We start from the raw sequence: 27941 nt of genomic DNA, 5'->3' as shown, positions 1-27941 counted from the left end.
CCCTTTGAGTGAAGAAGTTCCTCCTCAACTCCGTTCTAAACCGCCCCCTTTTTATCTTGAGGCTGTGCCCCCTAGTCCTATTGTCTTTTTTGAGCGGGAAGAGTCTTTCCACCTCTATCCTATCCATCCCATTCATCATCTTATACGTCTCAATGAGATCTCCTCTCATTCTTCTAAACTCTAACGAGTACAAAATCAAATCATCTCACTGTGACTCCATTTTTCTCATGAGGGCTTCCAATCTTCACCTTTGACGATCTCGCCTTGGAATTCTCTTCAGGAGTTCCTCCAGCTTGGACAGCTTCAATGGCAGCCCACCTCGTCCCCTGCCCCAAAGGGGTGCCCTTGTCCAAACAGGCCACAACATAGAGTCAAACATCTGCTGCAAGTGCAGATCTTAAGGGCTTCTCTTCAACAATCAGACTTGGAAGGTGTAAACAGCGGCCCACCTCCAGGCTTTCAATCTCATCTCCCAAGGTTCAATTTCCCTAGATTCCAGAGTGTACACCCAAACACCAAAATACAGGCACAACGTCGGCCATGCTGAGCCGATACTTCTGCTCCAAGGAAGCCCTAGCAGCCCTCCTCAATTACCTGGGCTTGTCATGAGCCCTCTTGATTTGAAGCCGGTTTCTCTGATCTTTTTGTTTTTCTTAACTGGGTTCATTTCTGTCCCTTGGCTTTGAGCCTAACCTAGAACTTTGTTTTGGTCCTCTCCCTTGCCCCCAAAACCGGACCTGAGTTTTTGCACCTTTCTTTATTTTTTATGCATTGGCACGCAAGGCCTGTCCTGGGCCTGAAGAAGATAAAGGTGAAGAACTGCACATTTGTAGCCAACTCTTGCTTGTGCATGTGCAGGAAATCCTAAGGCTGGCAGGAGCTGGCATTCCCAATCTCCTAGTTCAAGATTAAGGTAAATTGGATTTCATAACAACATGCACAGAGTTTCAGGTGTTCAGGGGGTTAGACAGTCAAATACAGAGGGAGTGAGTTAATGTATGTATTTAACCACAGGTGAAGAATTGAAAACTGAAGGTTTAAGGGACTCAGAATTAATGTAGATCGGGGAGTTCAGGAGGAGTGGATAAACGGATTGGTGCAGAAAGGATAGCTCAATGATTGTCATTCCAGTGCTCCTCTGGCCAAAGGAATATCTGAGGATTCCAGCCATCTGTAAGGCAAGGGCACAGGCACGAAGCAAGTGGTCTTTTTAGGAGGTTGGAAATAGCTCAGAATCAAATAAAATATCTAATAAAAGGTAAAAACAGGAGAATGCGAAAGTCTTTGGAAACAGTGGAAGATTGTGGACAGCAGTTACTACAGTCAGTGATTGAAACAAAAAGCACATCCAACATTTGAGAATCAGTTATACAGATGGCTGACGGAAAAAACAATGAAGGAATATGGGGTTGGCGGGGGGCGGGGGGGGGGGGAGGGGTGGCGCGGTGGGAAGGTGGGGAGTGGTGGGAAGATGGGTACTTGGGATCTGAATCATTAACACGAGTTATTCAGGCTGAAAGGCTTGCAGTAAGCACCAAACTACTGAATAATGTCAAAGTACATCTATTGTAAAACAAATTTTCAAGAGCACAAAGGGGGCTTTTGCTAGAATTAACAATCCAGCAATCTGAAAATGAACAAAAGTGACTAGGAGATGAACATTCAGAACTGTCTACTTAAGAACTGCTCAGACACTTGTCCCATTTCCTGTCATTTTGCAGTGGAATGGTTTGCCCTTTGGATGAGGGTCAATTGAAACCCCATCTGCTTGTTTAAGCTTATGCAAAATATCTTATGGCACTTCTGCAGAACAGTTGGAGCACTCTGACAGCCCTAACCTAGACTAATGCTTTAATCCTAGACTTACCCTTCAGATATGTAAAATCAAACCGCTGGTTTGATTTATCCATTTTCCTTTGATTTTCAAGTACTACTGGTGTCAAGTCCATTTATCTGTTTCAAACACTTGTGCATTCTTGTTACACTTATTCCTAGGAATTCTTTCCTCTAGAATAAATTCCATAACTAGATGCCCTTTGAAGACCGGGGCTCAATACGCATTTTCAGATCTTCCTCATTTTAGCCTTCATGAAATCATCATTGCAAAAAATTTAATCTTGCTATGAATGTTAAATCTTGCATCATGTGTTTGACATTAGTTGTTTATTGCTTCATGTCCTGCACCTCGTGGTGCACAAGGTAGGGTTTCATCTGTTTCCACAGCTAACAAGTAGTTCTAATCTGTCACCAGAGGCTGATAGCCAAAGGGGCACCACTCCACATCAAGCATGGCTGATGAGGAGTCTCGCCCGCCCTTTCTGCCTGCCATTGGTGTGCGCTGAAAGGACTTTGCAGGTTGATATGCAACCAGTTGTCCGCATTATGAATGCGCCTTCCTTGGCCCTGGGGTGGGATTCAAACCCGAAGCTTCAAGCTCAGAGCTATGGGTGCTATCTACAGTACCACAAGACCTCCTGATCTAAGTATTCTAACATTTTGAGAGAGTGATGATAGTTTTATTGTTACAACACAATCCCTTCAAGGATTTAACACTGCAAATTTTTCCCCTCAATTTGTTCTGAAAGCCACAATTGAATGTCTTCATTACTCTTTCAGGCAGTGCATTCTAAATCATAGCCATATGCCAAGTTACAGTTTTTCCTCATGTTGTCTTTGGTTCTTTCTGCCACTCATCTGAAATCAGTGCCCTCTGGTTTTCAACCCTTCTGTGAATGGGAACAGTTTCAATCTAACCTTTATTAAGTCTTCTCTTAATATTCTTAGCTCCGAGGAGAACCAATCCAGCTTCTCCAAACTATCCAAGAACCCGAGGTTCCAATAGTGTGGTGCCAACTTTCGTTAATACAATCTGTATTTTTGCTTGCTTGCCATTCCAAATGTTGTAATTACTGTTGTTCCATTCCAAACATTATTAAATTTAAAAATCAGATATAGGAGGTATACCACCCCCTTGAATTTTCCAAGCAGTCAATGAAGGTTATAAAATAAAAATTATTAAAAAACCATACACTTATCAAGCTTAATCTTTCACAGACCATGCACCTTTTTCTCATCATGGACTCAACTCTGATTTTACTCTAATGGAGATATGAAACACAAACCAATCTGAATGGGAATCCCTGAAGTAATTAACTAACCTCCAGCATATCAAGCAAGACAACCCTGACCACAGTCCCAATAGTTCATGAGTGTTTGATCAGCCATGTCGCAAGAGTTTATAATCATAAAATTATATTTCATAAAATACATTACACAGGAAGACACTGAGGGATAATTACCTTGACATATTGAGAGATTTACAAGATTATGTCAGGCTTGGATACAGTGGATAGTCAGAGTCTTTTTCTGGCGTTGAAGAGTCAATAACTGAGGGGCATAGGTTGAAAGTGAGGGGGCAAGTTCAAAAAAGATGCAAGGGGCAAGTTTTTCACAGAGGGAACATGCTGCTGGAGGTGGTGGTGGAAGCAGCTTCTACAGCAGTGTTCAAGAGGCATCTGGATAGATACATGAATAGAGTAATATGGACTACGTAGAGACAAGGAAATATTAAATTAGAGAGGAATCTGTGTCAGAACAGAGTTGGTGGGCCAAAGGGCCTTTCCTGTGCTGTACTGTTCTTTGTTCTAAGAGTTCTCAATGTTGTTGAGCTTGAATTGCAAGCAAAGCAAGCTTACAGATAAAGTAAGTGGTTTCAGGGTGTGGGTTGGGAAAGGCTATGGAAATATTCCTTGAACATGGTTTTCCAGCATTTTTTTTTTAATTGAGACAATGAGCTACATTACCTACTCAGAAATAAATGCTACTGCCTCACAGATGTTATGTTCATCAGAAATACCCCTCTATTTCAGAGGAGGTGTTAACTTATTTCAGTTTGAACTTGCCAAAGCGTTTGTTCGAAATCCAAGCCTTACATCTAATAATCTGTAGGGATAGTGGAAATGAATCTACTTTATTCACTAACATTTCTGATTCTCATTCATTCTATTCTTACATCCTCTCTTTTGAACTCAGTTTGTGATCTGTGTGCGCGCGTGGCTAGAATCATGATGCTTAAATGTTTTTCTTCAATTAAAATGCACCATGACTATCAGCTCACAAATACATAATACATTCATCAAAGTAGTTTCTCCCTGCTATATTAGCAAAAGCTACAGTTTGCAGTAAAATAAGCTAATGCCTGCTGTAAAGTACCTGACTGGGGAATTTCAATCAAGGGGGTTAAGTGATGGAACACAATCGCCACAATGGCTGAACTCTCCACCTAACTTAGGTTCATAAGGATAATGACCCAGCCTTGTCAAACTACTTTTACTACCTTTACCAACTTATCTTTAAGGTAGTAGATCTCAAGAGTGCACATTCCACATTAAATATATCCGGTAAAACACCTAATTTCTAAGAGCCTTGGGTTGCCTCTCAGCACCAGGGACCTGGGTTCGATTCCCGGATTGGGTCACTGCCTATGCGGTGTCTGCGTGTTCTCCCAGCGTCTGCGTGGGTTTCCTCCCATAGTCCAAAAGGTGTGCCGGTTAAGCGCATTGGCCACACTAAATCCTCCCTCAGTGTAACCCGAACAGGCACCGGAGTGTGGCGACTAGGGGATTTTCATAATATTTATGTAAGCATACTTGTGACACTAATAAATAAAAACTTAAAAATTTAATGTATTCTAATCCTTTTTCAGGCTCAGGCTAGATCTTTTCAACAATCTGTAAATTTAATTTTAAACTTAAAATACAATTGTACTAGTAAAAATCAAATAGTGTCATTTAGAAAAAAAGCACAAATTTTCAAATCTCACCTTTCAACTGTTTCACAGAAGAGAACAATGACCTCCTGCTGTACGTAATATTCTTTAGGAGATTTCACAGGTACCATCGCAGAGACGTAACTGAAAAACATGGCAAATGATCACAGCACATTTCACCTTAAAACACACAGGGAAAAAGATATGGTAAAGATATACATTGAGGTACGGGCTATTTCTTTCTTAAATATATTACTATTGCACATTGTGAATTTAACTGAACCTTTTACTCAGGGCTAAAATCAAGAGTCAGGCAGTTTACTGCTGCAGATATATTTGAAAATAATCCAACTAATTACAGGGATAGACATCAGTCTTTGGAACGTTAGGTTTAGTTGCCAGTTGAGGCAGTTTTCCTAAAACAGAAGTGTTCTTGGGCGATCTGTACCCTTGTATTCCCCCAGGGTGAACAGGGAGACTTGATGGTTGCGACCACACCTAGTTACAACAGGGTTTAGGATTGTGTATAGCTACCATCTGTAATCACATTTGGTTACCACAGTCACCAAAGGTTCTTCAGGTATTTATACTTGCAGGTGTCTTAACTTTCAACACAGTCATCGCAATGAAACTCCCCCAAGCTATGATTTTCGTACCAGATTTCAGATTCCGTCTCCCCCAGCTGGCAGTTCACGGCTTTTGTTTACTCAGTATCCACAGTAACAGAGAAATCCCTCCATCACTGTGGGAGAGCTGTCAAAGCATTCAATCTCACAGATCAAAGGGTTTCATTGCTGTAGAGGTTGGGTAAAGTGAGGATTTAATCAGTTTTTCACCCACTGCCACTTCACAAATTGCCTGGTGTATGAAGTTGTAAACAACTTGGTGCATTGAAGACTGTCAATTGATTGCAATTTGATTGTTTCCCTGCGTGCATTTGTCAGAATGCAGGTTATTTGAGACTAAAACAAAAAATGCTGGAAAATCTCAGCAGATCTGACAACATCTGTACAGAAAACAGAGCCAACATTTCGATTCAGGATGACCCTTTGTCAGAACTCTGACAAAGGATCACATGAACTTGAAATGTTAGCTCTATTATTTGAGACTGTCCATTACATGTCTGTTTTTGCAGCGTTTTTTTTTTAGGGATGTTCATTTGTACAGGTTTCACTGCACTTCTATTACCATTTGGTTTAATTTCAGTTGACTAGACTGTCGTCAAAATATAACCGCATTGACAATTAATTCTTATGACAAAGTAAAGGATCATTTTAATTCTGACTTGACTAAATGATAAATCATACAACTCAAAAGGTATTTTGGGAGGAGAAAAAAAGAAACTGCTGCAAATTTATAAATACTGCATATCATCTAAAATCAGCCAAGCACATAACTGATACTTTGCTGACAAATCCAAACCACAACTTCTCAAGTTCTCAAACAGACACCTAGCTGACTGACCTTCAGATTTCAGTTGATCTTTTATAAATATGATTATTGGGTTCATGGATGATTTGGTGCAGTTTACAGATCGGCTGTTAAAAATCAAGCAACTGAGTTCCCAATGAACTTACTCAGGGAAAACAGCCAGTTGGACCAGAAAGGTTGGAGATGCAATTCTTTTCGATCAGGGAAGTTAGCAAAGTAACCCTAGGCAGAAAGTTAGAATGGGCAGGGCAGGTGAGGGAGAAGCAGGGATTGAAAGGAAAGAAGCCAGCATTTTGGCTTCTGATTCCTACCTTGCACCGTTTTCATTTGGCAGCATCAGGTTCAACTGCGACACCACCACTAGCTAGCATGTCGACATTCACTACAAAGGCTTGCAAGCAGGTAATGGTCCCTCCATGAATGATGTGGATGTGCCGGCGTTGGACTGGGGTAAACACAGTAAAAAGTCTGACAACACCAGGTTTTAGTCCAACCGATTTATTTGATAGTAAACTCACAAGCTTTCGAGGGGACTCCCTCTTCGTCAGGTGACGAAGAGGGAATCCCCTCAAAAGCTTGTGAGTTTACTATCAAATAAATCGGTTGGACTAAAACCTGGTGTTGTCAGACTTTTTACTGTCCCTCCATGAATGACAGACATAAATGTTTGTGCCAGGTCTTTGACAGAACAATCTAAACACTCTAATCTCTCCCCAGAGACCCGAATAATTCTCAACTTCAAATATTTCTCTTTTTCACATAAGAGAACTAAATGGTCCATAACAAAGCATTTCATGCTGCCCCAACCATTGTCAAATGCAATACCCCCATTCTTCTCCACAATTAACTTCATCCTTAACCGACACAAAGCCTAAATTTTATCTAGATTTACTTTTTGCCTAGCCCACAATTTTATATTACCTGCAAAATTTGCCTGGACTGGGAGGCATGCCTTATGAAGTTAGGTTGAGGGAGCTGGGACTCTTTTCCCTGGAGAGACGAAGGTTGAGAGGCGACCTGATAGAAGTTTACAAAATGTTGAGAGGAATAGATAGGGTGGACTCTCAGAGGCTATTTCCCCGGGTTGAAATGGTCGCTACGAGAGGACACAGATTTAAGGTGCGGGGAGGGAGATTCAGAAGTGATGTTAGGGGTAAGTTTTTCACTCAGAGGGTGGTGAGTGAATGGAATCGGCTGCCGTCAGTGGTGGTGGAGGCGAACTCGCTGGGGTCTTTTAAAAGACTCCTGGATGAGTATATGGGGTTTAATGAGATTGAGGGTTATAGATAGGTCTGTAGGTTGGTAGGTGATGATGTGATCGGCGCAACTTGTGGGCCGAAGGGCCTGTTTGTGCTGTAGTGTTCTATGTTCTATGTAAATTTCAAAACGATGCCCAAGTCTGAACTGTATATAAAAATATACCCAGCACTAATTCCCAAGGGACAGCACTTCGAGTTCAAATAACATCACAAATGAATCGTTTCTTTCCAACACATTAGCCAAGTTCTTGGTCGTGCTGTTATATATAGATTTTGTTTCCTATTTAACGGAAATTTTGTATAGGGACCCTGTTGAACACCTTAAAACCTATATATGGGACGGCATGGTAGCACAGTGATTATCCCTGCTGCCTCACAGCATCAGGGACCCGGGTTCGACTCCCGGCTTGGGTCACTGTCTGCATGTTCTTCTTGTGTCTGCGTGGGTTTCCTCTGGGTGCTCCGGTTTCCTCCCACATTCTGAAAGACATGCTGGTTAGGTGCACTGACCTAAACAGGCACCGAACTGTGGCAACCAGGGGAATTTCACAGTAACTTCATTGCAGTGTTAATATCGTGATTAATAAATAAATTTTATAAGTATATTGTATTCACTTAACCCATTCAAATCTTTTATTTAGAAAAATTATTAAATCTATCAAATATGGCTTGCTTTAAAGCTACTGCACCACACCCAGAGGCTCACTTGAGAAAATTAGAATTGTGCGCGCGCGTGGGCCATTGAGGATGTGATTTCTTCAAAAGATATATCAGCTCAGACATAAATTAACACATGCAATTCTGATAGAAGCCTGATAAAGGGGTATTCATGAAGATTTTTACCATAGTTCAAATTCTGCAAACAAGCCATCAAATTGTTTGAGGGACTCCTTCATTTTGTCAGTATAGACATTCAAGTCTCTCAGGCACTGGTCACGGATAACATTTCGCACTTCTTCTAGGCTGCGGGTTAAGTCTTTGGCCAAAGGTCGCATTGCCATGCTCTCTATTTCACGGTTCATGATAATTGAACCAGCAGCTAAGCACTGAATTTAAAAGAAAAAAACAGTAAGGCACTTTATATAACATGACGAGCACAAATTTTTTTTTTTCTTTTTTTTTTCTTTCTCCCTGTGTACCTGTGACACAGTGACCCAGAGACCAAAAGACCCAGAAAACCAGAGATCCAGCACAAATATCACACTCCTCTTAATAAAACATCACGATTGATTATTGTTTCTGTCATTGAGTTGCGTAAAGATAGCGCCAGTAATTTAAGACTATTTCTCTTCCTAACCAAACAGATACACATCCACACCGAGATTAATAGGAACTTGGCAGGATAATCACGTTAACATGTATTTACAGATCAATTTCACTTATGCCATGCTCTGTGTTCTGAAGCGGACTGTATTAATTCGAGCCAAGATAACTAAAAGGAATGGCAGGGGGAAGAAGAAATGGAAGGCACATTTACTCTTACATGAAGAGGCCAGTGGCTTTTAACCTAATTGGAGGACTGTTTCAGTGAGTAAATATTCAGTTGCGGGCATTCAGGAAGGAGAATTCAATGGCTGTGTTTTAATTAGAACCAACAACATCATAGAACATCATCATATTTTGAATTGAGTGATTGAAGAGTTGGGATCCAAATTAGATCAAAGAACAAAGGCAAACAGAGGGGAGTACGGCAGGATGAGAGAAGAATTGGCGAATGTGGACTGGGGGAGCGCGTTGGAAGGTAGGTCTGCTGAGGAGCAGTGGAGGATCTTTAGGGAGATCTTTCTTGGTGCTCAGCAGAAATTTATTCCGATGGTCAGAAAGGACCGTAGGAGGAGAGGTAATAAGCTGTGGATAACGAAGGAGGTGAAGGAGTGTTAAATTAAAAGCGGAGGCGTTTAGAGTAGCTAAGAGTAGTGGGCAAGAGGAGGATTGGGAGAGGTTTAAATGTCAACAAAGATTGACAAAGAAGTTGATAAGGGTAGGAGAAGCTATGAAGCTGGGCTAGCGCTTAATATAAAAAAGGATAGCAAGAGTTTTTATAAATATATAAAAAGGAAGAGGCTGGCTAGGGTGAACGTTGGACCCTTAGAGGATGAGAAGGGGGACTTAGTGGTAGGGGATGGGGACATGGCTGAGGTCTTGAATAACTTTTTTGTTTCGGTCTTCACGGAGGAGGACATGAATAATTTGCCGGGTGTTAGCGATGGAAAGGTGGTAGGACTGGAGGGTCTCGATGACATTACTGTTACTAGAGAGGCGGTGCTCGACAGACTGGAAGGGCTGATTGTGGACAAGTCCCCAGGACCGGATGGAATGCATCCGAGGGTTCGGAAAGAAATGGCGGAGGTGATACTGCATGCCTTGGTGGTTATTTTCCAGACGTCGCTGGATTCCGGGGAAGTGCCGGAAGGTTGGAAAACGGCTAATGTTACGCCGTTGTTTAAGAAGGGTGCCAGGCAAAAGGCAGGGAATTATAGGCCAGTTAGTTTAACGTCTGTTGTAGGTAAAATGTTAGAATCCGTCATCAAGGATGAAATAGCGAGGCATCTTGAGGGGAATTGCTTGATAGAGCAGACGCAGCACGGTTTCGTTAAAGGGAAGTCGTGTCTGACAAATTTACTGGAGTTCTATGAGGATGTGTCTAGGGCGGTGGATAGAGGAGAGCCGGTGGATGTGGTCTTTCTTGATTTTCAGAAGGCGTTTGACAAGGTACCTCACAAGAGGTTATTGCAGAAGGTCAGGGGACATGGAGTTGGGGGTAGGGTGTTAGCGTGGATAGAGGATTGGTTGTCAAATAGGAGGCAGAGAGTGGGGGTCAATGGGTGCTATTCGGATTGGCGGTTGGTGACGAGTGGAGTGCTCCAGGGGTCGGTGCTGGGGCCTCAGCTAGTCACCATTTATATAGATGATCTGGAGGAGGGAACCGAGTGTATGGTGTCGAAATTTGCTGATGACACCAAGATTGGTGGAACGGCAAATTGTGCGGAGGGTGTGGAGAGTCTACAGAAGGATCTAGATAGGCTGGGCGAATGGGCCAGGAAATGGCAAATGGAATTTAATGTTGGCAAGTGCGAGGTGGTCCACTTTGGTAGGAATAATGGTAGGAAGGACTATTACTTAAGTGGTGAAAAACTGCAGCAGGCGACGGTGCAGAGGGACCTCGGGGTCCTTGTGCATGAGTCACAAAAACCCAGCTTGCAGGTGCAGCAGGTGGTCAGGAAGGCAAATAGGATGCTGGCCTTCATCGCGAGGGGGATTGAATATAAAAGTAGGGAGGTCTTGCTGCGGCTGTATAGGGCATTGGTGAGGCCGCAGATGGAGTACTGTGTGCAGTTTTGGGCGCCGTACTTACGCAAGGATATTTTGGCCTTGGAGGGAGTGCAGAGGAGGTTTACTAGGCTGACACCGGAGTTGAGGGGGTTGAGCTATGAGGAGAGGCTGAATAAACTAGGCTTGTACTCGTTAGAGTTTAGAAGAATGAGGGGAGATCTCATTGAGACGTATAAGACGATAAATGGGATGGATAGGATAGAGGTGGAGAGACTCTTCCCGCTCAGATAGAACAGTAGGACTACGGGGCACAGCCTCAAGATAAAGGGGGGGGCGGTTTAGAACAGAATTGAGGAAGAATTTCTTCACTCAAAGGGTGGTGAATCTCTGGAATTCTCTGCCCGTTGAAGTGGTGGACGCTGCCTCGCTAAATATTTTTAAGAAGCGGGTTGATGGGTTTTTGATAAGAGAGGGGATTAAGGGTTATGGGGAGAGGGCGGGAAAGTGGAACTGAGCCACGACAGATCAGCCATGATCTTATTGAATGGCGGGGCAGGCTCGAAGGGCTAGATGGCCTACTCCTGCTCCTATTTCTTATGTTCTTATGTTCAAACATTTCCGGATTGATATCTGTCAATTGACATTGAGGAGTGATGAAGCAGATGATTATAGAATTCACTGCATGGCTCAGATTTGGAAGAAGGAATTGAGATTCATGGAGCACCGGCACAGGTGCCCAGGAAAGATGGAGCTGCAGCGTTAGGGCAGGCTCCACTAAATCTTGAATGCCTCGACTGAACCTGTCTCCACCACAATTGTGGGCAGTGCATTCGAGACCAAGAAGTGTGAAAAAGCTTCTTCTCACATCACATTTGCTTCTTTGGCAAATCACTTTAAATCTGTCCCCTCTGGCTCTTGATCCTTTTACAAGTGGGAACAGTTTCTCCCTATCTACTCTGTTCAGCCCCTTCATGATCTTGAACACCACTATCAAATTTCCTTTTCGCCTTCTTCTCTCCAACACTCACAACCTCTAATCTATCCCACACAGAGGCAGATGGTGCCATCCGCTGCAAGGTGGAACCGAAAAAATGAATCATAGGTGCATTCCTTTTTTCTCCAAGGAGCCCACGGAAGCTGCTTACCCTGAAGAGTCCAATGAATACCAGCCCATTCGTCCAAAAAAGATTTTGGATTTCTTCTGGAGTTAACTCCCAGCGTTTTTCAATGCAATCTCTGATTTTACAAGGTCAAGCCATTATATGGTCTGGACAAACTGAATAGAAACTTCTTCACACATTCACTGCTTTACCATCTTTTCATTCTGCATTTGAATCTGTGGTTTTTAAACATTGACAGTCTTTGTAGGCAGATGAGATTACGTAGAAAAGTATTCATGTGGGAATGAGGCCTCCTTAGCTATCACCAAATTTCACCCAACACAAATCTCTGGGCTGATGCCCTGGCATGTGACTCATTGCAATTTTACTGTATATGTGAAAAGTTTTGAACAAACTGCTTTTGCCCGCACAAGCCAAGATAACAAGCAAACGTTTCACTGAGATTTAACCACCACGAGATGAAGGAAATAATTTACCTCGGCTCCAAACCAAAGCTGTCCTCCCAGATTATCATGCCGTATTTCCTCTGGAAACTTGACACAGAAATCCCGGTTTGCTCGTTCATTCGGAATGCATTCCTGCATGATCTGGTTGATTATATTCAACACATTATCCTATTTGTTTGAAAAAGGCAGAAAATACCAGGAAATATTAAACACCAGCTTGAAAGATTATCAGAAACAGATCTTCCAAAATAGACCAGCATTATATCATTAAATTCTTATTCAACAATACACAGGTTCCAATGAATTCTGATTTTTACAGTCTATTTTTGAGTGACATGATGATGGCCTACAATTCAGTAATAAACAACACTGTACATATCATGTCAGTGCAACTCAATCTTTTATGCTGCCAGGACAAATTAGAAAAAAATAAAGCACTGCTTCATTTCTAGAGGAGTAGAATTGAAAAGCAGTTAAGACTTGTTAAGTTTCCATAAAACCTTGATTGGACCAGACTTGGGTGCACTGTGAACAGTTGTAGTTTGTTAATTGTACACAAGGATATAGAAGCAATGAAAAAGGCACAAGATTTACAAGGAATGTACCTGAAATAAGGATGTTATAATCAGGAAATACTGAACATACTGAGTTCTCTCTAGAATTTCGAAGACTGAGGCTTTAAGAACGTGATAGAGTTTTCAGGGTAGACACAGAAATAAAATGATAATTACTCAAATTCAACAAGGAGCTGAGGTTAAACTTCTCACCCACAAAGGGGTTAGAATGTGGAACTCACTCTCGAGAGCAGTTCAGATGAATATCATAAATTCACTAGATACAAACAAAGGACAAAGATAAAGAATATGTTGATAGAGTTAAGACAGGAGGAATGGCAAGAGATTTGCCACCAGAGATTTGAAATGCCACCACTGATCTGTTGAGCTAAATCTGTGCTTGACCTTGTAAAATATTAGAGGTTGCAAAATTCACACTTAGTGCATGACTGTCACTTTGTAAAGCATTCTGGAAATTAGGAAAGTACATACTGAGCTACATCACTTGATGTTTTCACGTCTGGTACTGGAAGAAGTGAAAGCAATTTAGTTGAACAAAGGGCCATAATTCACAGAGCTAATCTGTATAATTTGGCTGAAATCTGGTGCAATTTTTTCATAAATGTACTGGTACCAATACATCAAGTTTAATAACAATGTTGATCCACAACCGTGCAATACAAGGGGAAAATTATGGCTCAGTGATAATTCATTGGACAGCAATCCAGAAGCCCAAGAAAATGCTCTGGGGCATGGATTCAAATTTCACCACCGCAAGAGATGGAATTTGGATTCAATTAATAAATTTGGAATTAAAAGCTAGTCTCAGTAACAGTGATCTTGAAACCCTCGTCATTTGTTGCTACAAATGTATCTTAAAAAAACCCCAAACTAACATCACTTCAAGTTGGAAATCTGCCATCCTTACCCAGCATCTACATGGCACTGAACTGCCCTCACGAAATGGCCCAGCAAGCCACTCACTTCAAAGGCTATTGGGGATGGCAACAATTGCTGGCTGTAACTTGATTTTGATTTGATTTATTATTGTCACACTTGATATACAGTGGAAAGTATTGTTTCATGCGCACTACACAGACAAAGCATACCATTCATGGAGAGTTCATAATGTAGCGTTACAGCCAATAGCTAGGGTATAGAGAAAGATTAACTTAGTGCGAGGTTGGTCCATTCAAAAATCTGACAGCAGCAGGGAAGAAGCTGTTCTTGTGTCTGTTGGTATGTGACCTCAGGCTTTTGTATCTTTTTCCCAAAGGAAGAAGGTGGAAGAGAGAATGTTCGGGGATTATGCTGGCTGCTTTGCCGAAGCAGTGGGAAGTGTAGACAGAGTCAATGGTTGGGAGGTTGGTTTCCATGATGGATTGGGCTACATTCACGCTCTTTTGTGGTTCCTTGCGTTCTTGGGCAGAGCAGGGACCATATCAAGCTGTGATACAACCAGAAAGAATGGTGTATGTGTAAAAGTTGGTGAGAGTTGTAGCCGACATGCCAAATTTTTTTAGTCTTCTGAGACAGTAGAGGCGTTAGTGGACTTTCATAATTATAGTGTCGGCATGAAGTATTGTTTCTTGCACATCATACAAACAAAGCATACTGTATATAGGAGGTAAAGAAAAGGCACAGAATATAGTGCAAGGTAGGTTGATTAGAAGGATCAGCTTTCTATATATGATAGGACCATTCAAAAGTCTGGTGACAGCAAGAAGACATTTGTATCTTTTTCCCTGATGAAAGGTAGTGGAAAAGAGCATGCCCAGAGTGGGGTCCTTGGTTATGCTGGCTGCTTTACCAAGGCAATGGAAATGTAGACAGAGTCAATGTGAGAGAGGCTGGCTTGCTGGTGTTCAAACTGACTGTTCTGACCTCTGCGATGGTGACCTCGGATGCCGCTTCAACTGAGGCTGGAGGGGCAGATGAGATCCTCTCGCTCACCTCCTGCTCAAAATGAGCATAAAATATACTGCCACTAATCCTATGACTCACTATTCATGATTGTGGATATATCATTGCCATAAGGATTGCTGCAGTTCGAGAAAAATCAAGGTCAGCCCACACCTTCAGGGATAGCCAACAGCGATTACGTTAGCATTGAGCCCATTCAAGAGCAAACAAAAAGTTATTAGCTCCTCCCAGGCTTCTAAAATGTCACAGATAATCAGAAGCCAGAGATCACATGGAGGTCCTTTTTTTCCCAGAACGTCAACAACATAGGCACTAAAACAACCAGAACCATCTTCTAGACAGGATGTGGATTGTTGCGCTATAAACGGCTAAATAGAAATCTGCGTCAAAAACAGAAAACATTGGAGAATCGCAGCAGTCTGACAGCATCGGTGCAGAGAGAGTGGAACTAACATCTCAAGTCTCAATGGCGTTTCATCAGAGCCATCTCCTACTATTAATACCCTGACACTATGGGAGAATTTACCACGGCAAATCAACCTAACCCTCACATCTTTGGAGCATAGGAGGAAACTGGAGCATCTGGAGGAAACTCACGCAGACACTGGGAGAAGGTGCAAACTTCATATGGACAGTTTCTCGAAGCTGGAATTGAATCAGAGTCTCTGGTGCAGTGACGCAGCAGTGCTCACCACCATGCCACTCAGAACGTTAACTCTGTTCTCTCTCCGTAGCGGATGCTGTCAGACCTGCTGAGATTTGAGCAATTCTGTTTTTGTTTCAGATTCCAGCATCCGCAATAATTTGCTTTCATATAAATCTGGCTCAAATAGTTGAAGCCAGTTGCAACGAAGCTTTGTCAAAAGGGTCATCTGGACTCAAAACATCAGCTCTTTTCTCTCCACACAGATGCAGCCAGACCTGCTGAGATTTTCCAGCATTTTCATTTTTTGGTTCAATGAAAACAATCATTTCTGAGCTTTGAAAACAAGTTTGTATTAGATTTTTGTGCACTATGTGGTGAACAAAATGACAGCACCAACCTTAACCATTCCCTTCCCTTCAGTGCTTCCTGTGCACAATCAATATGACAATTGTATACAATTCAATATCATCTCTACAGCTGTCTCTGTATACTGAATTAGTGGGCAAAACACACCTTGGTGTGAAAGGCACTTTGTAGATTTATAATAAAAGATTTAAATAGTTTGGTTAACAAACATAAATTCAATACAAATAGGAATAACCATCATCTTAAAAAAAGGAGATAGTTGGACTACATCTTAAAGTTGCCAAATCTTTGACTAAATGTTAAATTGCAGTCAGGGTCAGTTTAGTTCAGTTGGTTGGGCAGCTACATAGTGATGCAGAGTGATGCCAACAGCACGTGTTCAATTCCTATTATGGGTGAGGTTATTCATGACATTCGCCTCCTCAACCTTGCCCCACCACCAGTCAGCTCTCCCAGTCAAAGGGATTAGGGTCCTCAAGAAGTATGGAGACTTCATCTTTACCTGGGATGTTTCAGGTTAGGTCCTTCTTCGAAATCTTCAAGAATCAATAGCTAGTTGTGCATTTCCAGATTTTCAATATTTGGAGTACTCTGCTTTTTATTAGCCTCAGTTCAAATTTGCAAAGATAACTGCTCCTCCATTACAACAGGTGACACTTCAAAAGTATCTCTGCTGCAGTGTGTCTCACAACTATTACAGAAATGGAAGTTCTTAAAGCTGTGCAGAGAGAGAACTTCAAAGCAGCAAACATGAAGCTTTAATATATTTTAAGCACAAAGCAGAAAAGTGCAAAGCCACATGAGCCAATTTTCCAATAAAACCTTCAGTGCAGTATGGAAAAGACACACAAACATGCTGACCAAAGCTATTTTGAAAGAAAAGGTTCTGGGCATCTGAACTATATTCATTGCCCATTTCAGAGGAGTTTGATGGGTCAGCTCTGAAGTTAACATCAGCTGGTCTGGATAAGCTGATGCCTTCCCTAAGTAATATTATTGAAGCAGTGGAGCTGTTACGATAATCAAGCAACTTCCACGGTCATTTGTTTTCCAGCATCCGTGCAACTTCATCACTTCCCGTGATTGTTTTCAGGTTTCAATGTTGCTCCTCCAATACCACTGATAACACTAACAATCCAACTAGTCCCTGCTTCCACTCATCTTGCTGCAAATTGAAATCCATTCAAACAAATAAACATACTTTTATTGCCTCGTACATTCTTCTTTTTGAAATCCAGAAAAAAAATAAATAACTGACAGCAAAGGCATACGCGACCAAAGTTAATCACTTATCCAGGCAAAAGGGAATGCTTGAAACCACAACACAATTCAACTTGAAATATTACACCATCAATAAACACATTCTCTACTATTGATCCAATGCAATCTTAGCTATGCAGCAGGTTGTGTAATATGAAGAATATAAACTCCATTCCATTTTTAACAAGTGATTGAAGAAAACTTTCAAGCACAGTGATAAATGCAATGTTGAATGTTGGGTCAATGACAAGGGCAGAAACCCAGCAGCATATTTAAGATTCTCTAAATCAGTTCCTCACGAACTAATACCCATCTTTAGGGCTTCTGTTTGATCAACTTGGTACACACACTCTTCCTACAAGAAATATTTTCACTTCTTCAAGTTCAGGAAGTTTAGGTACTGCATTACAGGCATCCCAAGTGTGCAGTGGTACTGCGAAAGCTAACCAGCTGAAATCGTGAATGCTCTAAGACAGACTCTGCACCAGCACTCCTCCTCTAACTAGATGACAAGACAAAGTAGGCCACATCTTACATCTGCTTCCCCTTTTCCCATAGATCTACATCACGACTCTGTCCTAGATCATACAGATTATCAAATGTCATTCTGCTGCATGCTTCTGAGTTACTATTAAAAAACAACTGTCTGGACATCATTTTTGGCAGAGACCTGACTTGCACATTTAATTCTATTCTACAGTCATTGAAGATGTGAAAACAAAAATATTCTTTAGCTCCCTCCATCCCACCCCTCCCAACATGGTGCCAAAGAATTGTGCTGAGACTGAAACTAAATATTGGTGATCAACAACTGGACCAGAAGCTCCCGGCATCTTCCAAATCAATACTGTTCAGGTCCCCGAGCAAAATACCATAGTCCTGTAGCTGGGTACACACCAAAATGTCATGAGTCAAGATTGAGTTGATGCACACTATATCACTACACGAGCCATCAGTTTTCCATTTTGGATACTGTTGGTGGAGATGGCAGCAGGAAGCAGGTCCACAGCACAGAGTGGCTCAATTGCATGGGTGAGTGTGGGGAGAGCTGTAGAGCAATACTGATAGGGGATCATATTGCAAGGAGAACGGAAAAATGCTCATTATCCGTCAAGGAGGGAAAGAACATAAGAACATAAGAACATAAGAAATAGGAGCAGGAGTAGGCCATCTAGCCCTTCGAGCCTGCCCCGCCATTCAATAAGATCATGGCTGATCTGTTGTGGCTCAGTTCCACTTTCCCGCCCTCTCCCCATAACCCTTAATCCCCTCTCTTATCAAGAACCCATCAACCCGCTTCTTAAAAATATTTAGCGAGGCAGCCTCCACCACTTCAACGGGCAGAGAATTCCAGAGATTCACCACCCTTTGAGTGAAGAAGTTCCTCCTCAACTCCGTTCTAAACCGCCTCCCCTTTATCTTGAGGCTGTGCCCCCTAGTCCTACTGTCTTTTTTGAGCGGGAAGAGTCTCTCCACCTCTATCCTATCCATCCCATTCATCATCTTATACGTCTCAATGAGATCTCCCCTCATTCTTCTAAACTCTATGGTAACTGGAAAGTTCCAAGCATCACGAGATGCTTCCGGATGGAGACTGTAAAGGATTTTGCACAGTAATCGGAATCCTCAAAGGAAAAATAATGCTCCAGTTTTTAGCATGTCCAGATCATAAATATGGCAAGGGTGGGGGAATGTTGCTTTATTGTCTCATGTATTAGTACACAGTGAAAAGTATCATTTCTTGCGTGCTATACAAAGTATACCATTCATACAGGAGGGAGCAAGAGGGTGGATTATGTAGTGTTACAGTCATACAATCCTCACAGTACAGGAGGAGGCCATTTGGCCCATCAAGTCTGAACCAATCCCACCCAGGTCTATTCCTATAACCTTCGTTTATCCTATTAATCCCCTTGACATTAGAGTCAATTTAGCATGGCCAATCAACATAACCAGCACATCTTTGGACTGTGGGAGGAAACTGGAGCACCCAAAGGAAACCCACGCAGATACGGTGAGAAAGTGCAAACTCCACACAGACTGTCACCGAAGGCTGGATTTGAGCCTAGGCCCCTGACGCTGGGAGGCAGCAATGCTAACCACTGTGCCAACATGCCACTTATGCTCGCTCAGAGCGTAGAGCAAAATCAACTTAATCTCAGGCAGGTCGATTCAAGAACCTGATGGCAGCAGGGAAGAAGCTGCTCCTGTCAGTTGATATGTGACCTCAGACTTTGGTACCTTTATTCTGATGGAAGAAGGTGGAAGAAACCGTGTCTGGGGTGCATGGGCTCCTTGATTATGCTGGCTGCTTTTCCAAAATAGTAGGAAGTGTAGACAAGTCAATGGATGGAAGGCTTGGTTTGTGTGATGGCCTGGGCTACATTCACAACCTTTTGTAGTTTCTTGCGGTCTTGGTCAGAGCAGGAGCCATACCAAACTGCAATATAATTGGGAAAGGATACTTTCTTTGGTGCATCTGTAAATGTTGGTGAGTGTCTTAGTTGACATGTCAAATTTCCTTAGTCTTCTGAGAAAGTAGAGGCATTGGTGAGCTTTTAACCATGGCATCGATGTGAAGGGACCAGGACAGGTTGTTGGTGATCTGGACACTGAGAAACGCAAAACTCTTGACCATTCCACTTCGTCCCCATTGATGTGGACGGGCTTCCCTCCACTATGCTTTCTCCTTCATTTTGCTGGCATTGAGGGAGAGATTATCGCAATCGCACCAATTCACCCGATTCTCTATCTCATTCCTGTACTCTGTCTCATCATTGTTTGAGATTTAATCCACTATGGTAGTGTCATAGCAAACTTGAAAATGGAGTTGGAGGGTAATTGGCCATACAGTCATAGGGGTTTATAACGAGTATAGTAAGGGGTTGAGGACACAGCCTTATGGGGCACTGGTGTTGAGGTTGATTGTGGAGGAGGTGGTGTTGCAAATCCTTACTGGCTGTGGTCTGCGAGTTAGGATGTCTGGGATCCAGTCCAGGGAGGAGCCAAGCCTTAAGCCAGAGAGTTTGGAAATTAGTTTTGTAGGAATGATGGTGTTGAAGGCTGAGCTATAGTCAATGAATCGGAATCTGACACAGGTGTCTTTGTTATCTGGGTGTATAACAAGTGGGGAAAAAAGGAACTGACATGTGTATTTTGAATGTAGGGTGTTCAGTGGTCCAAGTGGATCCACTCTTCTGTTTGAGAGAAGGACCGAGCAGGAGATTTGTTGGGACCAAGTATGAGATAATCCTTCTGATAAAACTGCTTTACAGGATATATGGTGGGGAGGAATTTTCATGGTGGCTACATATTCAGTAAAATTTTAGGAAAATGCCAAAGTTGAAAAAATACTTGAGACGTATAGACTTAAAGAAGGGCTGAGCAATTGTCAAAACAGGAAATAGACACAAAAAGTTAATCAGATCAACATGACTAAACACTGCATTGTTGCTAATTGAAGGGTTGCAGTTACCATGGATATAAGTTATGCCAGAATGCACCAAGTTTCAAAAAAAAGTTCATTCAAATTACAATTTGGATTGAATCAAATCGCTGGATATTTCAGAAAAGGGCTGGATATTTTTAGCGATTTCTAACACAAAAATTAAAAATGGGTTTCCAGTTAGCATTCATACAGCACCAGAATCCATGATACAATCTTCAACTGCACGTATTTGTCTCTGTGCACTAACACTTACAAGAATTAATGGCTCACTTCAAAAACAAATTCACACATTGATTGGTTTTAAAAAAAAGGTGATTGCATTGTAAGGTACAATAATTTATTTGCTCGAGTTGCAGAAGCTTGGTAAAAATCCAAACATAACCGTATTAACCAATTAGTGATGATGGATGCTGGTACAGTAAAGTTTAAAATCAAACACCACTTTGCTTGCCCACAGTTCAAAAATCCATGCAAGATTTGCACTTCATACCCGTGAAAGAGTAGACACAGGACAGAAATTTTAATTTGTTTCCAAGTTGAACCATAAATGAATGAATACATTTTAAAAATACATTCACAGGATATGGGTGTCAATGGCAAAGGTATAATTTATTTCCCACCCCTATGCAATCGAGTAGCTTGCTATGTAATTTCAGAGGACAGTTAAGAGTCATCCATGGGTCTGGACCCATAAGCAGCCAGATTTTTCACCCAAGAGTGATTTAAATGGACTTTTCCAACAACTGCTGATGCTAGTTATTCCAGATTTTATTTAGTGAGCTGAATTTAAATTCTCTAGCTGTCATGTTGGGATGATATGAAGTGACATTGCACATTATTAATCGGCTACTGGATTACTAATCCAGTGTCATCGTCACTCTGCTACCACAGTTATATGCTACTGCAGTTAGAATGTCAAGACTTTACAGAACAGATGGCTTTTGCAAGAAAAAGGCAGGACAAAGCCAAGTATTATAAACAATTTTAACATAGATTTATTTAATCGTCAAATTAGTATTTGGGGCTCTGCTGCTACTCCAGGAACAATAGTTTCCACAAACTTTCTCCATAAATTGTTACCCAAATTATGTCGTTTGTACAATTTCAAGCCACTATACACACCTTCAAACAAGCTAGTTAAAATTCACTGCTTAAACAAAAATATTCTTTGAGCTGTGGGCATCATTGTTAAGATAATACCCATCCATAGTTGCCCTCAAGAAGGTGGTCATAAGACTGCCATCCACATGGTGACACAAATGTCACTTGGCTGTAGTGTTCCAGCGCTTGTATAACGTGATATATGCCACAAGTCACATTGGTGACTTGGAAATCATGCAAGTTATATTATGACTTTAATAAACCCCCAACAATATACGTTAAATGTAAGTGATGGTGTGATTGTCACAATTACCTGGCAGGAACGGAACTGGTTGACCAGCAGGGTACATCTTTGTGGGTCTTTCCGTCCATCTAAGCTATCCAATTCAGCTGCAACCTGATTAAGCTCTTCATCTGCATAGTAGAACTGGGCAAGGAGCTGTGGGTCTGACCTCTATGATTTCAAAGAAAATCCACAATTAACTCATTTACAAGTAAATTAAGACACTATCTACCCCAGAACTCTCAGTTTTAACCAAGACACCACCCAATTAATGCACATCTTTTAATCCAAAGAATTATTAATTTACAGGAAGTAAATATACATTAAAATCAACAGACAGACATGATGGATCACCATGGCAACCTCCGATAATTACTTGAGAAAAGGCAAGGTTCACATTTCTGTCGCAGCTTTCACAAAGTGCTTTACAGCCCATCAACTCCTTTTTGAAATGCAATTGCTTGCTGTAATGTTGGAAAAGCAGCAGCCAATTTAGCACAGCAAACTGCCGCAAACAGTGATGTGACCAGATAAGTTTTGAAGATGCCGACTGAAAGATAAAATTGATCGGGACATCAGAGATAATTACCCTGCTCTTCGCAATAGTGTGACGGGGTTCTTTGTGTCACCTGGCACCTGTTTAACATCTCATCCAAAAGAACACCCAAGTTGTTAGCAAGTCACGCAACATGCTGCAATGCAGTCAATCAATCATTCTCATCACTGTAGCATATTAATGGTTGAAGTGTAATACCAATCTGTTCATGAATCTAGCTTCTTGCAATAGGTCACCACTTCCTTGATCATTCTGTTCCAAAGATTTTTAGTTGGGTGAATAATCCATAACAATGATAATTGACAACGATTAGAATGGCAAAAACTGCATGAAGGTCTGTTTTTCAGCAATGAGTTTTGTAGGATATTCAGAATCCAGGAAGACTTCATTTTGGAGTCATTGCTACAATCAAAATAACAACTTGCAACATTCAAAGTTTGAATGTGGCAAATTTGAAAATGATGTCTGCTTGTTCTCATAAAGTCCTTGCTATGGTTTTGATTATTAAGTTAGGTATTTACTTGGATTCAACATCAATGGCCACTGTCACAACTGAACCTCATTTTCCATCCGCTCCCACGACCAGCCTTCGATCTTGCACTCTCCATGATCTCAGCCAGTACAGGAATTGAATCCCCACTCTCCACAACAAACCAGCTGACGAAGCTAACTGACCCCATTTAATCATATAGTTAGATAAAAGGATTCTCAGCCTTGCTCCTCGTCTGCTATGTGGTGATCCTCAGGTTAAATAATCACTAGTTAGCTCTCTCCCTCATTGGAGAGAGTCGTCTATGGTCCTCTGGGAACATGGTGGCTTTCATGCCATTCGAATAATTAACCTGCATCTTGGCTTCAGACCTGAAATGCAATCGAGATATATGCTCAAATTTTCTTTGAACATATACTTGAGACAAATTTTGATTTTTTCCCTTTCCCTTCAAGTAGTCAAGACATGATTCTGACAACTTTCCCATTCAAATACAGCTGCCAAGAAGGATAGAGTATTTACAAATTAATGGCTTCAGTCAATAGGTCAAACCATTCCCCATTTCAGAACAATGTCAACCATTGTTATATGCAGCTCATTAGCATGGCATGAATACACTTTACAGTTTGCCAACATTGCTTGCAAGTGACCATTTTTATCCATAGTCTGCTGCAAAGTACAAGGATAAAAACTCAAGTAAACAATCCATCAGATAAAAATGCTGCATTCTTGTCACATCCATGGAGATGGATTTTACGTCAATGTTTCTTTCCACATGGTTAAAACAACTCTGTAGTTACATAACAACCAACAAGTGGGCCAACGTTAGTTGGCAATGCAAAGTCAAAGCATCTCCCTAAGTTGTGCCTGAGCAGCATTCTGATAATTTTAGCAATTAAATACCTCCAGGCTTTTCTCTGCTCCATTCTTCTCCATTACTAGACTTAATGCTCAAGATTACTGGCTGTATTAATTTTGTATTGGGGAGGAAGGCTGAGTTCTAGTCCCACATAAAATCAAGGCTGACTACTTCAATACTGAGGGGATGTTGCAGCACCAGAGGTTCCATACTTCTGATGATATGAGATTGCGGCCCCATTTTCCTTCCCATTGGTGTTTCAAACCTCACATGACACTTCGAGAAAGAGCAGGGAATTTCTCCCCAGCATTCTGACCAATGCAGACACGGGGAGAACTCCACACAGCCCCATCCAAGGTGAACCCAGATGCTTGGTGCTGGTGAGGCAGCAGTGTTAACCACAATATCATCATGCCATTTGTGGTACTTAATACAAATTAGTAGCCACATTACAATAGTTTCCACACTGCAAAATATTTCATTGGATGTAAAGCACTTAGGACATCTGGATATTATGAAAGGCCAGCTGTTCACAACATAATGGTTTAGATGAGGGAACCAGAAGTAATATTTGCAAGTTTGCTGACAACACCATTTTGAGTGATGAAAAAGATGTCAAGCGGCTTCAGGGTGATTTAGTGAAGTTGAGTGAACAAGCAAATACATGGCAGATGCAGTATATGTAACATGAATAAATGTGAAGTTATCCACTTTGGACGAAGAAACAGAAAGATAGAGAAGTGAATGGCAATAGATTAGGGAAATGTTGCTGTACAAAGGGATCTGTGTGCCCTGGTGAAAATAAGTATGAAGGTACAGCAAGCGGTTAGGAAGGGAAATGGTATGCAGCCAACCACTGACTCTGTCTATACCCCCCATTGCCTTGGAAAAGCAGCCAGCATAATTAAGGCTCCCCCGCATCCAAGACGTACTCTCTTCCACCTTCTTTCATCAGCAAAAAGATCCGAAAGTCTGACATTACATACCAACTGGCTCAAAAACATTCTTCCCGGCTGCCAGACTTTTGAATGGATCTATCTCATATTCAGTTATCTTTCTCAATACCCTACCTATGGCTGTAGCACTACATTCTGCACCCTCTCCTTTCCTTCTCTATGAACAGCATGCTGTCTGTATAGCACACAAGAAACAGTACTTTTCACTGTATACTAATACGTGACAATAATAAATCAAATCAAAATGGTGGCCTTCAATGCAAGAGGTCTGAGTACAGGAACAAGATGTCTTATTGCAGATATTTAGGACCTTGATGAGACTACACCTGGAGCAGTGTGTGCAGCTTTGGTCTCCTTGTCAAAGAAAGGAGTTGCCATTGAGGGAATTCAGCAAAAGATCACTAGACTGAAAGCAGAACTGTCATACAAGGAGAGCTTTGCCTGCTTTCACTGAATTGACTCTGCCTGCATTCACTGGAATTTAGAAGAATGAAAGGATCGAATTGAAACATAAAATTCTGACAGGGCTGGATAGATTGGGTGCAAGGATGTTGTTTCCTCTTGTTAGAGGGGGCCCAGTACAATGGGACACAGTCTTGGGATACAGAGTAGGCCATTTAGGACTGAAATGAAGAGAAACTTCTTCACTCAAAGGGTGGTGAAACTGTGGAATTCTAAACCACATAAGGCTGTGGAGGCCAAGTCACTGAATATAAATAAGGAAATAGACAGATTTATAGACTCTAAAGGCATCAAAGGAGAATGGGCAGAGTGCAAAGATGTACTGTTGAGTTAGAGGATCAGCCATTAACAAACTGAGTGGCAGAGCAGGGTCAAAGGACCAAACGGCCTACCCCTGCTCCTATTTTGTATGTTTCTGTGCTTTCTTTGCCCTAGAGAGGTGGATAGCTAGTTTTGGTCATGCAGTAAGTTCATCACTAAAATAAAGACATTAAGAGTATAAGAAATTATTTTTCCCCCAATAGGAAGTGAATATTGCAGAAAAAAAATCTACCTTTCAACCCTCGTCTTCAAGTTAATTTATAAAGATAGTGAAGTAAATCAGGTGAGGTTGGTTTGGATTCAACTTTTGTTCTCTGTCACACATGACAAAACATCAACTTTGCTCAATAGCTCTACTGGTAAAGCCTGACAAAGACGTGAAAATTCCTCGGCTTCTGCATTCCCCAAAATCAAAAGCAGCATATTTGTGCATGAAATAAGAAGGTACTCTAAGGCATGATTGCTTTAAGGAATGGCAGAATTCTACGAATTGTCAAATGATTTTACAAAACTATCCTTGAATTAATTTAATTCATCACCAATGCACAATGGCTGGTGTGTACACACCATCTACAAGATGCACTGCAGCACAGCAACAATTCATGAGAAGGATGTAGAAGGCCAAATCTGCAGGGAAATGAGAGAGATACAAACATTATAGAGTAGTTAAGAGGAACTTCAGTTAACCAAATGTAAACTGGACTGTGATGGTGCAGACTAGGTGAAGGGCAAATGTTTAGAATGTGTTCAAGAACAAAAGCTTTTTCACACAGTGACTGGTTTGAATCCAGAATGCATTGTCTGTAGGTGTGGTGGAGACAGATTCAATTGGGGCTTCCGGTGATTATTTGAAGCGAAACAATGTGCAGGGGTATGAGGAAAAGAAGGGGAATGATACCTCACCATAATGCTCATTTGGAGAGCTGGTCCAGACACAATGGGCCCAATGGCCTCCTTGTGCACCGAAACAGTTCTGAGATTCCATGAAATCACCAGGGCTCCTGCGATAGCACTTTCCAAACCTGTGACCTCTGCCACCTAGAAGGATCAGGACAGCAGACACATGGGGATACCATCTGCAAGTTCCCCTCCAAATCATACATCATCTTAAGATGGAAATATATCATCATTCCGAGACTGTCGCTGGGTCAGAATCTTGGCACATTTTTCATCGTTATGGACCACAGCAGTTCAAGGCAACAATTCACCACCACCTTCACAAGGTCAATTTGGGATGGACAAGTGATGCCCACATTCCAGGAAAGAATAAATTTTGAAAAATATCATGAAACACTCTCAAAGACGATCCACTCACACACCAAAAACATGCACCATATAAACTGGTGTCAAATATTTCCTATTCTTGGGAAATGTACAACAAAGCTAAATTGCTAATTACTTTTCATCTTGCTGCATGAACTTTTCATCTCTCAAATTCCCATTTGATGTTGGATTAGTAACATATCTACTCTACACAAACATGGTCGAGGATTAAAGGATTGGCCACTTTTCAAAAGCTTCATTTAATACATCCCAAAGCCATCATGTCATCTCACATTTATTAATCCCAAAAGTTTTAGCAGCATTGGGAGGGGATAGAAATTCATTTAATCTATATTTAGAACAAGAGTAAGAGGCCAAACAAAAAAATAGCATGGAACAGAAAGGCTGATGAAGGTAGTGGGGTTGATTTGGATATTGTGGATAGGAATCTTAAGATTCAATTTGGGGAGAACCATTGTCCAAATGCTAATGTCCATCTTGAAACCAATCGCACAGCATTCAGGCAAAAGGCTTTCAATATCAGCTGTCATGGACTGGGTACAGTGGTACAGTATCCAAATGGCCAAGTAGTATCGTCCCACCAGGCCCTGTTTTCGCAAACACGGGGGGAGGGGGGGGAGTGTGTGTGTGTGTGTGTGTGTGTGTGTGCGCATGTGTGTGTGTGTGTGTGTGCGCGTGCGTGCGTCTGCTGCTTCAATGACAATCTGAAGTTCTCCTTGAAGCACAACAGCATTGACATTAATCACAGAAAGAGAAGCTTGCTCCAATGTGGTGACCACAATGTCAATCTTGCTGTTTCACACCAAGCTACAACACCTTAATGATGAGCGATATCAGTAAAGGAAAGGAAAGACAGCAAATCCTGCACTCTAGACCCTGCTACTTAGTGAGACATCCTGCTCCAAGTGCCCATGGGCTGAGAAATGGCCTGTTCCATCACATGAAGACTCACACACAAACTTACAACCTTCAGTCAGCATAAACTTTGAATGGAGGGTAGCTGATGAAGACAATGTGGATTTTTAAAAGACATTTGATAAAGTACCATAAAATATGCTCATTAGAAAAACTGAAGTCTATTGGATAAAAGGTTCTGTGGCAGTGTAGATACAAATTAGCTCAGGATCAGAAACT

General features: G+C 41.6%; 1 protein-coding gene across 2 annotated transcripts in view; it reads right to left on the bottom strand.

Moving 5' to 3' along the window:
• The window catches only part of zfyve28 (zinc finger, FYVE domain containing 28), a 188923-nt gene that overhangs the window by 86666 nt on the left and 74316 nt on the right, over positions 1 to 27941 (bottom strand). For both annotated transcript variants that reach the window (XM_080182526.1, XM_080182527.1), the window contains exons 2-5: positions 21910 to 22050; positions 12329 to 12466; positions 8302 to 8504; positions 4823 to 4912 (exon numbers count right to left, since the gene is read on the bottom strand). In XM_080182526.1, the coding sequence (XP_080038652.1) occupies positions 4823 to 4912; positions 8302 to 8504; positions 12329 to 12466; positions 21910 to 22050 (572 nt within the window). The remainder of the gene's footprint in view (positions 1 to 4822; positions 4913 to 8301; positions 8505 to 12328; positions 12467 to 21909; positions 22051 to 27941) is intronic.

The sequence above is a fragment of the Carcharhinus amblyrhynchos genome, unplaced genomic scaffold (genome assembly GCF_965287045.1).
Source record: "Carcharhinus amblyrhynchos unplaced genomic scaffold, sCarAmb.v2.hapA scaffold_61, whole genome shotgun sequence".
Taxonomy (NCBI): domain Eukaryota; kingdom Metazoa; phylum Chordata; class Chondrichthyes; order Carcharhiniformes; family Carcharhinidae; genus Carcharhinus; species Carcharhinus amblyrhynchos.
The sequence above is the reverse complement of the archived record's forward strand: the minus strand, read 5'-3'. Positions and strand labels throughout refer to the sequence as shown.